This window comes from Schistocerca americana, chromosome 6 (assembly GCF_021461395.2).
Source record: "Schistocerca americana isolate TAMUIC-IGC-003095 chromosome 6, iqSchAmer2.1, whole genome shotgun sequence".
Lineage (NCBI taxonomy): Eukaryota > Metazoa > Arthropoda > Insecta > Orthoptera > Acrididae > Schistocerca > Schistocerca americana.
In genome coordinates this window covers 603352120-603367077 of record NC_060124.1, presented here as the reverse complement: position 1 = coordinate 603367077, position 14958 = coordinate 603352120, and the positions used below count along the sequence as shown (strand labels likewise).

Here is a 14958-nt window from a genome sequence, read left to right as displayed (position 1 = left end):
CTTGGTAAAATAATTTTGATCTGTTATTTTTAAAGCATCCAGTAGATCAAAGAAATTGAATCCTCTCTGATGTTTTGGTATAGTAAAGTTCAAAACAAATAAAAACTGTTTCTCAAAATGACATTGGAGCTATTTCATTTAATGATCTACAGATACAATAACTCACGATTTTTAAAGTAGTTGTCAGTGAACTGATAAATATGTTAAACTGTGAAATGTTATAGGACTATAAAAGTTCAACCATGTTCTAAGAACAATACAAAACATATCAAAACACAGAAGAGATCAGACTGGGAGAACAGTTTCCCAAGGTCACTACGATACACAAATATTTCTAATACTGCAAGAATTCACATGGAAAAGAAACCACCAAAAGTGACTACTGTATCCTGCTCTTATCATGTAAAATTGATAAGACATTTAGAAATGCCATACAACAGTCACATTTATATAAAACTGATTTAATTTTGATGTAAAATATATTACACAATACAGCAGTAATTCTAGTCCACCTCAAGTTTACGGAAGCTTCCTGCAACACCACTTAGTTCATCTTCTAAATCGGTAATGTATGACGTTTTATAATTCAGGTCGATCTCCATATCATCTAGTGATTTAAGAACATCTCTCTTCCTTCTGAGAACATTTTTGAAGTTCGCTGAAACAGAATTTGTCCCACATAGATTATGAAAAATAACTTTCTCACTTAGAATATTATGAAAAGAATAGATTCACCATATAGCAGATATGTTGAGCTATAGACAGGTGCAGTAAAAGGACTAATAAACACATAATCTTTCAGGGAGATGGCCTTCTTCTGAAATACAGGATGATTATAATTAAAGTTAAACTTTCAAAACGCTGTAGAAATGACACCTCTGATCAGAATGACGTCAAATTGCAATGGAATATTATCGGAGAAGGGGGAAAACCAATGACAGAAGAAAAAAATAGTGTGAAAATTGAGTAATAGATGGTGCTGTATGTGCCAGAATACGTAAATGAGAACATCTGTCATGTGCATGACCCACTGAAGTTGGTATAAACATGCCAGGTACATGGCTTTTCCTCCTTTCACATCTGTGACGTTTGCGATAGCTGTCTCAATGCAGGATTGTGATCTGCTTGTAAAGCTGTATTACAAGAATGATGACTGTGCACACGTCACTCTGCAGAAGTTCCGGACCCTGAAGGATTTGAAAACAAGCTTTGGCCCGATGACTGTTGTGGGTCTGGCGAAAATGATTCGAAAATCCTAAAAGATGTGTTCTTTTGGTGTGCAGCCTGGTACAAGGAGGAAACAAATTGATTCAACGCCAGTGGAAGCAGTGGCCACAGCAATGCAGGAGGAGATGAGTGGAGGTGTGCAAATGTGTAGTGCACGAAGAATTGCCCGAACATTGGACATACCCATGAGCACAAGTTGCTTCCTGACAGCAAGACAGACCTTTACTTTAAAATTTCTTGCTCAAATGGAAGTGGGCAATGATTGGCTGTGGAAGATTTTGTGGACAGATGAAGCTCACTTCCATCTGACAGGATGCTCAATACACAGAATTGTTGAATATGGGCAATGGAAAATCCACACACAAATCAACCAATACCACTTCATCCTGAAAAGGTCACTGTGTTGTGCAGGTTTATGGCATTATTTGTTACAGAGCCATATTTTTTTCAAATAGACAGGTGAATCCGGTCCTGTTACCTGTACCATCACTGGTAAGAACTATGAGTGTCTTTTGTGCAACCATGTCATTCCAGCTCTCCAGCAGTTTGGATGTGTGGATGAGATCATTTTTATGCAAGATGGCACACCTCTGCACATTTCAGATCCAGTTAACCAGCTGCTGAACTGCCATCTTGGAAAAGCTGGAATTATCAGCCGCCATTTCCCTGCAACCTGGCCATCCCGATAACCTGATCCTAATCCGTGTGGGTTCTGGCTATGGGGCTATCTCAAAGAAGTCATGTTCAGTGTTCCAACTGTAAACCTAGCTACACTGAAGGCACACATTGTGCAACACATTCTTAATGTGACCCCAGAAACACTTCGATCTGTTGTGGAACATGCTGTTTCTTGATTTCACATTGTTGCAGAAATGGTGGACAGCATATTGAACATGTTTTGCGCCAGTCACATGGAAATTAATAATCTGATTTGGTTTTGATTTATGCTTTTTATGTGGTTTTTGGCCTATGGACAATTAAAAACTGATATGATTGGTGCTTTTTCAGGGTGTATACATGGTAAAAAAAAAATCCCGAATTTTTTCTGGATCTCCCATTTAAAAATGCACTTTTTCCCACATGAAAATACATTTCTTCCAAGGTGAAAATATACTTTTTCCATGATAAGCAACACTGTACATTCCTTCCGACCCGTAAAAATATTAATCCTTTGAATGGTCAAGTTTTTATACACCAGCGTAGACTTTCTGGCACTCTATAAAATGAAACTCAGCAATGGGGAAAGGGGTGGTAGGGGGAGGGGGAGGAGAGGGACGTGCTTTGGAAAAATCTTTGAGATGCAGCAACATGTATGCTGCATATTTTCATATTATGATACACTGCATATTTTCATATTACAATATGCTGCATATTTTCTTATGAATGTATATATTCAATTTCCACCAAACACAGCGTGCTAGTTTCTGAATTACTGAAACAGAGATTGCAATGCACTTTTGTAAGCCAATCATAGCTCATCTCACTGATTTCACCAGCCAGTTACAACAGATATTCACAGCATAGAATGTGATGTAGTTAGCCAATAGCAACATCACTTTTAAGTAGCGTGAACACGCAAATGGGAAAAGTTGATGGTTTAAATTAATGTACATAGTGTAGCACAAGAAAAGCTAAGGATTCATATATAATATTGGTATTTTTAGTGTCTGGTACACTTTATATACATCACACAAATGTGCCAATAAAATTTTAAACAATGGCAATTTCTGGTCTTCTGAGCTCGAAATTATTCTAAGAGGTTGGTACTCAAAGTGTTAAGTTTTAAATGAGAGTCTGTGATTGAAGAAATTCATTGTACATTCCGACACGTAACATAATTCATCTTGCACAAAAGGAAATTTCCTTTGAAAATAACACTTTTCAAAGAACTATTTGCAATATTTTTCTGCGACGTCTTAGACATGGGTTCGTTTAGCAGGTGTCAGAAAACAGGTGTTACTAATGTGGGCAGCTGCAATGGCATAAGAAGCTCGCACGTTCATACACATCTAGCATTAAGAGATATTACAAGATGTCATGAAAAAAATAGGACATCAGAGGATACTACAAGAACATAGGAATTTTGTAAACCATACTAAAATGCGTAATTCGGCTTAAAGGACATGTTCGTACACCCAGATTCACAATGAAGTAGGCCACAACCTGATAATAAGCTTTTCAATGTGCTTTTCAGGATGCAAATTTTCTTGGAGTACCAGTACTGTTTTGTCTCATGTTTGGTTCTTTATTATGGCATAATACCATATGTGCCAGAAGATGAAAGTGTGCACTTAAATTTGAGTGAACCTGGCCAATAGTGTGGAATGAAACACTGTGTTTCTTATAAACTGACTGCATTTGTAGAAAAGGTTAATAAAAGCCACATTTATTTAGCGAACTGACAAAAATAACTTCATTGTTGCACAAGGCGATTAATGCTTGACTGCCAAAAACATGGAAAGAATATCAGACAACTGAAATCAGTAACATATTTTAGCCTTCCATAATTATGTGAATTTATACTAATTAACTTGATAGTTCCCAGTCACAGAAATCCATTTTGTTTCCACTTGATAATGGAACTGTAAACAAAAAGGAAACAACAAAATGACCAAACATAAACACAGGTCACTACCCCCTCCCCACTACAATCCAGACTGCTCTAGGCATGCACGAATTTGGTAGCTTGGGTGCGCCAAAAAAAAATTTCTGGGTGGCTTCACTGCCTCTTGCTACTGCTGCCGCCACAAGCAGGAGAAGGTACTGCTCATACACTACTCAACTGTGCATGCACATGAGTCCACTGGAAACTGCTCAAAATGAAAATGTGAACAGCTGTGACGTCACACTCATCAGAAGCAGTGTGCCATTATGAAGTATTCCATAGTCTTTATCCAAAGCAGCTGACACATTTTGCTTTCAGCAGGCACTTGCATGCGCACTTTTTGTTGTTGTTGGATTCATGTTTTTGTGTTAAAAAGGTCACCATTCATAGTAATTGACAGAAGGTATCAAGTAAAACAGAAATGAAATCTGATGTTCCTCGAGGATATGTTATAGGCCCTTTGTTGTTTCTAATCTACATAAACTGAGCAGCCATCTCAGATTGTCTGCAGATGCTGCCACTTACCATTAGTAAAGTCAACAGAAGATCAAAATCAATAGCAAAATGATGTTGACAGGATATCTGTGTGGTACAAATAGTAGAAATTAGCCCTAAATAATGAAAAGTGTAACTTCATCCACATGAGTACTAAAAGGAAACCATTAAATTTCGGTTAAATGAAAAATCACACACATTTAAAGGCTATCAATTCAGCTAAATACCTAGTAATTACAATTAAGAACAACTTAAATTGAAACGATCACATAGATATTGTGGTGAAGGCAAACAAAAGAGTTCGTCTTATTGGCTAAAAACTTATAAGATGCAACAGATCTATGAAAGAGACTGCCTACGCTATGCTTGTTTGTCCTCTGCTAAAGTACTGCTGTGGAATGTGGGTTCCTTGACAGATATGCTGGGTGGAGGACATCAAATAAGTTAAAAGAAGGGCTACTCCTTTTGAATTATTGTGAAGTAGGGGAGAAAGCATCGTGGATATAATACACGAGTTGGGATGGCAGTCATTAAAACAAAGATGTTTTTTGTTATAGCGAGAACTCTTCATGAAATTTTAATCTCCAGCTTTTTCCTTCAAATGTGAAAATATTTTGTTGACCCCCACCTACATAGGAATGAATGATCACTGTAATAAAACATGTGAAATCAGAGCACACACAAAAGATTGAAGTGTTTGTTTTTCCCATGAGCTCTTTCAGTGTGGGATGGTCGAAAAATAGAGTGAAAGTGGTTCGACGAAACCTCTGCTACTCTGCAGTTCACACTCAGCTGGCTGGCAGTGGGCAATGTTAGGCATCAGCGACTGCTGCTGGCCTCGTGCTTATGGGAGTCTCGCAAGAAAGTTGTTGAAGCTGATAAAATTTTAGCTACTTAGTTGTTTGTCTCTATTTCCGTACGAATGCGGTAATATTTATCTAGGGTCACCTGGTAACATTATCTAAGGTGTGCGCCTATGCGGCAGTGCACCAAGCGTACATGTCTGGGACTGCAGACTGGTCCCAGTAGACCTATAACATTACACGATTCGCAAGGGACATACCTGTTGCGAATCAGCACATGCACGCTAGATGGCAGTAATGTATGGAACTCGAGGGAGACTGTTCTGCTGTGAAGTCATTCATACAGACTAAAAATATTTTGTAAAATAACTTATTAAATTATATACTTAGAGAGGAAGCTGATTGCCATATTAAAAGAAGATGCATGTTAAACAGAAAATACACTTACTCGTCTTCATACATATTCACAGCCCGCTTGGTATGCACAGATTTTCTGAATTGACTCTTCGATCCAACAACAAGCAAATGCAACAATGCTCTGTGGAAGAGACAATACGGGCAAGAGCATTGTCTTGGCCAGAAATGCCAGCTCTCTGAAACCAATCCTACCAAGTGACACTTCACTCTTATTTCAAGTTATTAAACTGTTAGAAGTGAACAAGTCTTTTATCTCTGAAGGTGTGGTTGTACCAATTTCAGCCATACATACTACAGGAATACCATGCTATGGTAAGCCAGTACACAAAAACATTTCTTGGAATATTTATTTGGCTGCTATCATACATGACAGAATAAAAAAAAATATTCTGCCTATTCTCTCTATACTATGACACTGAGTACTTTAAGTATCCTACTGTACTTATCAGTGTACTAAGCACAAAATGTTTTTCACATCATCATGTCTGGAGGATCCTCTAGAAACAGAGACAAAGGGAGAAAATGGGAATCCAGTGCATCAAAAAGAAAAAGAAAAGCAGAGACGATTATATCCAACCAAGCTATGAGTTCAAGTACGATGAAATTTCTTAAGAAACCTGCAGGTTTAACTGTTCCAGAGGCCTCTGATGAATCTCTTATCCAAGTGTCTTTAGTTTCTGAAACAGAACGAGCTTCAGGGTCAAATGAATCTGTTACCCTTTCTGATACAGCATCAGAGTTGGGTGAAACTGCTGTGATCTGAGATTGTGCACCGAATAAAGACTTCAAAAGTGATAATCGAGAACAAACCATTTTTATAAGAGAGTCATTTATAGAATTAGATCTGGGAAAGTGGGTATTTCCAGTAAATGGTCCCCAGCAAAACCTAGAGAAACCTGATTAGAGCTACCCCAAAGATGCCAATAAAAGACATTTTACTAGAAAATTGAGTAATGGCAAAAAGTAACGTTGCAGATGGTTAGCTTCTCCATATCTCAATACAAAGTTTAATGCTTTCCTTGTTGACTTTTTTTTCACATTTGCAGACACAGATGGTAAAAGAAGGATGTTGTGACTATTAGGGAATCACAAAGGTGTTGGTATAACTTGTTTGGGAGATTGAGCAATATTATAAAATACTTAGCTTCACCCAATCTGATGTATAGAGGGCATCGATAATCCCTTAACCTAAATGACAGTGGAAACAGTGGAAATTTTATAGATCTATTTAAATTGTTATCCAAATATGATATAACTCTAAAACAGCACTTGCAACACATTAAGAAAAAGCAACTATGTAAGCATTATCTGAGCCATTACATACGAAATCAATTAATTATAGTAATGTCCAAATCTGCTAACAACGAAATTATAAAAAGAGGCAGACAAGCATGCTCAATTGTACCAGGGATTTGAGCTGTGTGGAACAAATGTCAATAAAATTAAGATTTTGTAAATCCTCAACTGGAGAGGTAGAGGAACATTTTGTTGGGTTTATTGCCATCCCAGAAACAATGGGAGAGTATTTAACAAATGAAGTTTTAAATGAACTAGAAAATAATGACCTACACATCCAAAACTGTCAAGGACAGGGATATGATAACGGTGCCAATATGGTTGGCATTAATAAAGGTGTTAGAACAAGAATACTCAACATTAATCCAATAGCTTTGTTCACACCACACAGATTCCATTGTTGGAATTTGCTTTTGCTAGATGCTGCTAACACTTCTACAACAGCTGAAATACTTTTTGATTTCATCATTAAAGCCTATGTGCTTTACACAAAATGAAGCAAGCACTAGGACCTTATAAGAACTAAATTGAAATTGACATTGAAACCTCTGTCTGAAACACAATGGGAAAGTAGAATTGCAGCTGCAAAAGTGATATATTTGTAATTTGATGATACCATCGAAAGTGTGAGTGACCTGAAAAATAGAACTGATGATTCTGAAACTCTTAGCGACTGTGTTAACTTTTGAGTTTATTGTTGCAATACATGTGTAGTATGAGATTTTACTACATGTCAACAATGTAAGTAAACTGTGGTAATCTGTTCAAGTCAACTTGAAAGTTGCTATTGATACTTTACATTCGTTTCGTTCCGTAAGACAAGATTTGTAACGGGCACTGCAGTAGCTCGATTGTTTGTAGAAAAAAGTAGTTATGAAATTGAGTCTCAGTTTAAAAAAAGAATAGCACAGAAAAAAACGAATGTTAGGTTATGAACAAATTGATGAACCTACGCAATCTGCTGAAATACAGTGCAGAGTTAACGCAATGATAGACACTATAATACTTGACACTGTTTGTTGTTTCAAAGTGCTCAATGAATATTTTGAACAACTTGGTTTTCTTTACAATATGAATTATTTGAAATTGTTATCCACGGATGACCTTCGCAAACACTGTTATGATTTAGGTACAATACTTCGAGAAGGTGAAAATAGCAACATACAGCCTTTCGAACTTTATGAGGAGCTCCAACTTTTAAAATGCATCCTACAGGACACAATCAAAGATGCAAAACAACTTATTCGGCACATATTAGAAAATAAATTGGAAGAAGTATATCCAAATCTTTACAAAACAATCAGAATGATATTCACAGTGCCGGTCCATACAGCTTTTGCCGAGAGAAGTTTCTCAAAGTTAAAATTCATTAAGAAGCACGGTGTGTCAAGAAAGACTATCTGTGTCGTCAGTACTCTCAATTAAAGCAGAAATAGCAGCTGGTATCAACTATGACATAAGTGAGGTGAAAAGCCGGAATTTTCATTTATTTTAATGTATACCTGTTACATGTACTTTTTGTCGTTGCAATAATCCTTATACGTTATAATAATAAAATTTGTGTATAATTATTATTAGTGTATAATTCAGCTCATTTAACATTTTCTTTCTGACTGGAAAGTGAAAGGGGGTCTCGCAAATTTGATCCATCGCCAATGTTCAGTTTTCCCCTAGGGCCACCATTGAAGAGTAGTCATATAGTTTTAGATGTAGATGAAGATGCTCCATGTGTTTAATATGTACTGGAAGAATGGGCTTATAATAAGTGTATGGAGGAATACAATTGTCATCACTTAAAAAAAAAAAAAAAAAAAGTAAAATGGAATAACTGTGATAATTCTAGTGGGGTATGTTTGACAGTCATGGCCTATAATATATATACACTAGAATGGTTAGCAAGAGACTACAGGGTATAAGTGAAATATTCATTTTAGAAAAACAGATTGGTTTCAGGAACTGAAGGTAGTGCACAGACAAGTATTTATTATAAAACAGTTAATGGGGAAAAGCTGTAACTTTAATGTGGAATGCATATAGCCTCTATAATTTATATAAAAGCCTTTGATGATGTAAATTGGCAACTACTATGACAGGTAGTAGAGAAAAGAGGTTATGCTGAACACATCAAAATATTCTGACAGATACGTACATAGACGCTAAGGTATGATTAAAATAGGTGCAAGAATTCCAGATATGATACCTATAAATCAGCATGTTTGACAAAACGTACAATTTATCACTGAAATTATTTAACACATTCACTAATAATATCTTAAGAAAATAGAAACAAGGAGCACATCCTGGAATACAGATATCATACTATGGAAGCACAAACCGCTGTCTTTTTGCAGAAAATCTTTTTTTTTGTGTGTGTATGTGTTTGATTACAACATGAAATTACAGTGTGTCATTCATTAGTTGCACCTGTTGGACAAAAAATAATATGGAAATCTCAATTAATAATTTGATGGTAATGGCATCAAAAATTTTTATCAATAATAGAGTAATTGAACAAGTTAACAGTTTTACTTACTTAAGAAACCAAATAAGTTACAAGTATAATAGCAATATAGACAACAAGCTTGAAGAATTTAAGTGTATATGGAGCACTAATAATAGAACCTTAAAATAAAAAGTTAGGAAAGGAAACAAAAATAAAGTTTAAAGAACTATCTGCTGTAATGAGATATCTAAGGGCAGCAAAAAGTTGCACACACTGGGACCAGATAAGGAATGACTGACAAGTTAGAGAAGAACTTAAAGTTGAAGGGATCAACAAAGCAATAGAGAAACATAGAAACTGGTGAAAGAGTGTGTGAATAGAATTCCAGAAGAATGACTGACAAAACCAGTGTTGAAATTTTTCTCAAAGTAAGATTGGCTCAACAATGACCTTTTAAGATGGAACAGGCAATTGGCCTAATTCCTGGAAACCATGATAGACCCAGCAACTACTTAGGTGTGATATTCTACTGGCCTTATCAAAGTATGACTATAAAATTATTCAGAAAACGTGAAACTCTGACAGAGACAAATCAGTAACTTTGCATTTGTGACCATAATGTTGTCATATGAGCCACCTTAAGAATACCATATTGATTGTTCATAGTTTTCAGCTTGTCAGCATCAATCTTTTACTGTTTGTTACTACAATTTGCTCTTCTGTGACAGAAAAAATATGAAGGATAATGGCTTAGTTTGTACATAGCCTGAGGGGCAGCAGTTCTGGAACATTAGTAAACCATAGTCCACTGCAATATGAAAGTAAAGTTTATCTGGTTTCTGAGACAATGCAAGAACTAAACAGGTAGAATTTGGAAGAGTTCAGGTAACTAATGTTGCTCTTCATTCACTACCAAGTCTACTGTTCCAGTATTAGGATTACTGTGGGCAGCATTCGGAGTAACTACTGTGTCTTGACTTCTGTCATGTTGTCAGAAGGTTTGACATACACTGGAAGTCGGTAAAGAATTTAAAAAAAAATAAATAAAGTCTTTGTTTCTGCTACACTTAGGCTTTTGTAATGATGCTTGATACAAAGCAGGACTATAGTAAGATGCATGCCTCTGAGGTACAGTATTATAACAGCACAAGCTGAATGCACTACTGGTAAGATGCACATCACTGAGGACACAGTATTACAACAACACAGGCTGAATGAGAGAAGTGGAATGATTTCACAGAATAACAACCTCACCAAGAGCCACACAGCAGGTGACTATGTGGTAGTGCTCATCATCTGGTGGTGGACCAGGCTGTGTATGTTGGTTAACAACAAATGATCGTCTTTGTGTCATCCCTCAAAGTTTGTTGGAGTTGCCCTAAAACATTCTGTGTATTTTTGTTTTTATTTGATTGTAGTTCCATTTTTAATACTGTTTTTAAGAGACCATTACAAGTGGAAAAACTCTGATAGACATAAAAGCAGCAAAGCTTTGTGCAAGATCCGTATCAACCATATGAGGTTAGAGACTCTGGACAGGAGCTGCACCCTAGACACAACCCCAGGGCACAGAGTACAGAGCAAAACTAGCTGGCAAATTACAAATGTGTGAGAACAGTGAATTAAGTAAAAAATCAAGGAAAAAAATTACACACTAGAGAGTGAAATATAGTAAAATGATGTAAGTTACTATCCTGCCACAACAACAGATTTTAACTGTAATAAATAATTCAAACTGGCACATACCTATCATGTCAGCCATTGGAATGAAACCTCCATATTCTCTTGGCAGTATTTTTGGGTTCACAGTTTCTTTCAGGTCATCGATACTTGGATGAAACTAGAAATTAATTACAAATGTCTAACATTAGACTTATTTGAAATGACATCTCATAATTGGTTATGTCATTACTCTTTTTAACTACAATATTTATAAAAAGAAATGTGGCATTATATAATATGCATGCACAGATTTTCTATAGTTTTACACAACAGAAGAATATTCCTAGATACCACCACCAAGAGGAGTGTCAGAAATGCAGAAGTCCATGATCTATGTTTTACCCAAGCACAATCCTATGAAAAGACTAATATTATGACACAATATTATATAAAAAATTTCATATGAACCATATTATAATCAAAATCAGTGTAACAAAAACTTAATTCCTTTGCTTGATAATCTCTGTATTGATGCCAGTCAATGAAGTAGAAGGAGATGACTAACAGACAACTCTACAGTTTAGTCTTAAACTAAGCTATATTTCCAACAAAACATGTTGTGTATTCATGTAGCTGACTCATGGCAAGTAGTAGTATTCATTGTAAAGTTGCTTCACAAGTATTACAGAATTCTAAGCAGGACAAAAGAGGTGTAGGTAACATTTTCTTTGGAAAATAGCAACGCAAACATTAAGATACCAATACGATATTTAAAAAATAAGAAAAGCCATTTACTATAACTAAAGATGCAGTAGTTTTTCCCCAAAATAGCTGATTTTTTTCTAAATTACTCAGCTGACTTTAACTAACATAAATAAAAATAGCATTAATGAGTATACCGGTAGTTTATTCTTGGTACAGTCTATACATTAAGTTTACATGGTCTACTTGTCTTTTTTCAATTTAAACCTCACTTCACTCCACATCTGTGGAGATTCTCCTTCTTGATGGGATCTACAGAACACAAATGATTTAATTAATTAATTTCTGAAATAAAGATAAACACAAAGTTTTCTGAAGCCAATTTTTAGCCTTAGTATTGTACTTTGCAAAAGAGAAAGAAAAGTGTTAGTAATAACACACAACATTAGTGAATGTATCCATTGGGACACTAGTGTTAAAACAGCTGCTGTTTAAAGAGGGCTTTAGGGGAGGTTCTAGTAATAACACGAGATATAACTTTTGTGAAATACCCAAGTACTAGAAAAGTGTTATCTCTGTGAGACAACAGGGTTGCCACAAGTTACTCTAAGTGAAATTCCCTGATATTTCCCTAATTTTCAGACAAGTTTTAGCCTTTTTTCCCTAGCAAATTTTGAGATCTCAAGGGTAAGTAAAGACATAAATTGAAAAAAAATAAAATAAAAAAAATAAAAAAAATTGAAAGACTTCTGTATTTCTAAATGTGTGAGCAAAAATCTTAAGTACTAACATTAACATCTTTTGTAATGAACTGCTTTTACATGGAGAAAGCAAGCCAAAATACACTCCTGGAAATGGAAAAAAGAACACATTGACACCGGTGTGTCAGACCCACCATACTTGCTCCGGACACTGCGAGAGGGCTGTACAAGCAATGATCACACGCACGGCACAGCGGACACACCAGGAACCGCGGTGTTGGCCGTCGAATGGCGCTAGCTGCGCAACATTTGTGCACCGCCGCCGTCAGTGTCAGACAGTTTGCCGTGGCATACGGAGCTCCATCGCAGTCTTTAACACTGGTAGCATGCCGCGACAGCGTGGACGTGAACCGTATATGCAGTTGACGGACTTTGAGCGAGGGCGTATAGTGCGCATGCGGGAGGCCGGGTGGACGTACCGCCGAATTGCTCAACACGTAGGGCGTGAGGTCTCCACAGTACATTGATGTTGTCGCCAGTGGTCGGCGGAAGGTGCACGTGCCCGTCGACCTGGGACCGGACCGCAGCGACACACGGATGCACGCCAAGACCGTAGGATCCTACGCAATGCAGTAGGGGACCGCACCGCCACTTCCCAGCAAATTAGGGACACTGTTGCTCCTGGGGTATCAGCGAGGACCATTCGCAACCGTCTCCATGAAGCTGGGCTACGGTCCCGCACACCGTTAGGCCGTCTTCCGCTCACGCCCCAACATCGTGCAGCCCGCCTCCAGTGGTGTCGCGACAGGCGTGAATGGAGCGACGAATGGAGACGTGTCGTCTTCAGCGATGAGAGTCGCTTCTGCCTTGGTGCCAATGACGGTCGTATGCGTGTTTGGTGCCGTGCAGGTGAGCGCCACAATCAGGACTGCATACGACCGAGGCACACAGGGCCAACACCCGGCATCATGGTGTGGGGAGCGATCTCCTACACTGGCCGTACACCACTGGTGATCGTCGAGGGGACACTGAATAGTGCACGGTACATCCAAACCGTCATCGAACCCATCGTTCTACCATTCCTAGACCGGCAAGGCAACTTGCTGTTCCAACAGGACAATGCACGTCCACATGTATCCCGTGCCACCCAACGTGCTCTAGAAGGTGTAAGTCAACTACCCTGGCCAGCAAGATCTCCGGATCTGTCCCCCATTGAGCATGTTTGGGACTGGATGAAGCGTCGTCTCACGCGGTCTGCACGTCCAGCACGAACGCTGGTCCAACTGAGGCGCCAGGAGGAAATGGCATGGCAAGCCGTTCCACAGGACTACATCCAGCATCTCTACGATCGTCTCCATGGGAGAATAGCAGCCTGCATTGCTGCGAAAGGTGGATATACACTGTACTAGTGCCGACATTGTGCATGCTCTGTTGCCTGTGTCTATGTGCCTGTGGTTCTGTCAGTGTGATCATGTGATGTATCTGACCCCAGGAATGTGTCAATAAAGTTTCCCCTTCCTGGGACAATGAATTCACGGTGTTCTTATTTCAATTTCCAGGAGTGTATATATATCTGTTTTATTAAGACCACTGAGGTTATTTTATTTCAATAAAACAAAACACATTTGATGAAAAAATATGCATTTCCTTGGAGTCGCAAGACAGTTTTAAAATAGCTTCACCGATTTCAGAACTATCCTTAAAAAAAAAGTAGGCCTATTGAGAGAAGTGTGTAAGGCAGGAAAGACTTGTGTAAACCAACACAGCACGTGACCACCAATAACATTTTGGTGTTAGTATGTTTGTTATTGTCGCTAATTGCCCAATGTGTTATGTCTATTATTTTACCAGTGTTGTGGGATTCCTCTTTCAAGAAATATATGAGTACATAGCATACAAACTGTCAGCAACTGCCACAATTTTTTTCTCTTTATCATCCACACTTCATAATAGATAAACTACTTTCAAAGTGTCAAAAATATGCTAGAATAAATGCCACACTGTACAATGTTCTTGTGGTGAGACAGTTGCAGCCCATGGCATCTGGCCCGGTGAGGAGCACCGCGTTCCTGGGTCCACAGATAAACCATGAAAATTTGCTGCATTACACCACACACAAACAGATCAGTGACACTATATCCAATGGGGAAGGCTTGCACATTAGCGGGAAACAGTGGGTTTCAGATCACCAGGCCCGATTCGTTAAGAGTTACCCACCGAAATTGCCTGTGGTTTTGGCCCGTCAGGGAAGTCCACTTGCGTAGCCAGTTATTCACACGTCACAGACACCATGTTGATGAAATGAGACCCCGATGATCAGTCCGTGCAACAGATGACTTGTGCAGATCATTTGAGAATCAATACTAATGAGGATAGGCAGCAACTCACCATAAAGATGATTTCTGAGCTGCAGACAGGCACATAGAAAAAGACAATCACACTCTCACAACTACATTTTCGGCCAAAACCTCTGTCAGCAAATGAGAGCACACACATGTTCACACAATCACTCGGGCACATCTCACGCACACATGACCACCGTCTCCAGCCAGCAACAGTCTCTGAGAATCAGATCGAAACAAACCACTCGCCTCCCTGCCTCTCACT

At 38.1% G+C, this 14958-nt stretch overlaps 1 protein-coding gene across 1 annotated transcript in view; it reads right to left on the bottom strand.

Moving 5' to 3' along the window:
• Nucleotides 1-501: 501 nt before the first annotated feature.
• The window catches only part of LOC124620339 (clavesin-2), a 63672-nt gene continuing 49215 nt past the window's right edge, over nt 502-14958 (bottom strand). The window contains exons 8-9 of the mRNA XM_047147013.1: nt 11033-11126; nt 502-658 (exon numbers count right to left, since the gene is read on the bottom strand). Coding sequence (XP_047002969.1) covers nt 504-658; nt 11033-11126 — 249 coding nt within the window. The 3' untranslated portion in view covers nt 502-503. The remainder of the gene's footprint in view (nt 659-11032; nt 11127-14958) is intronic.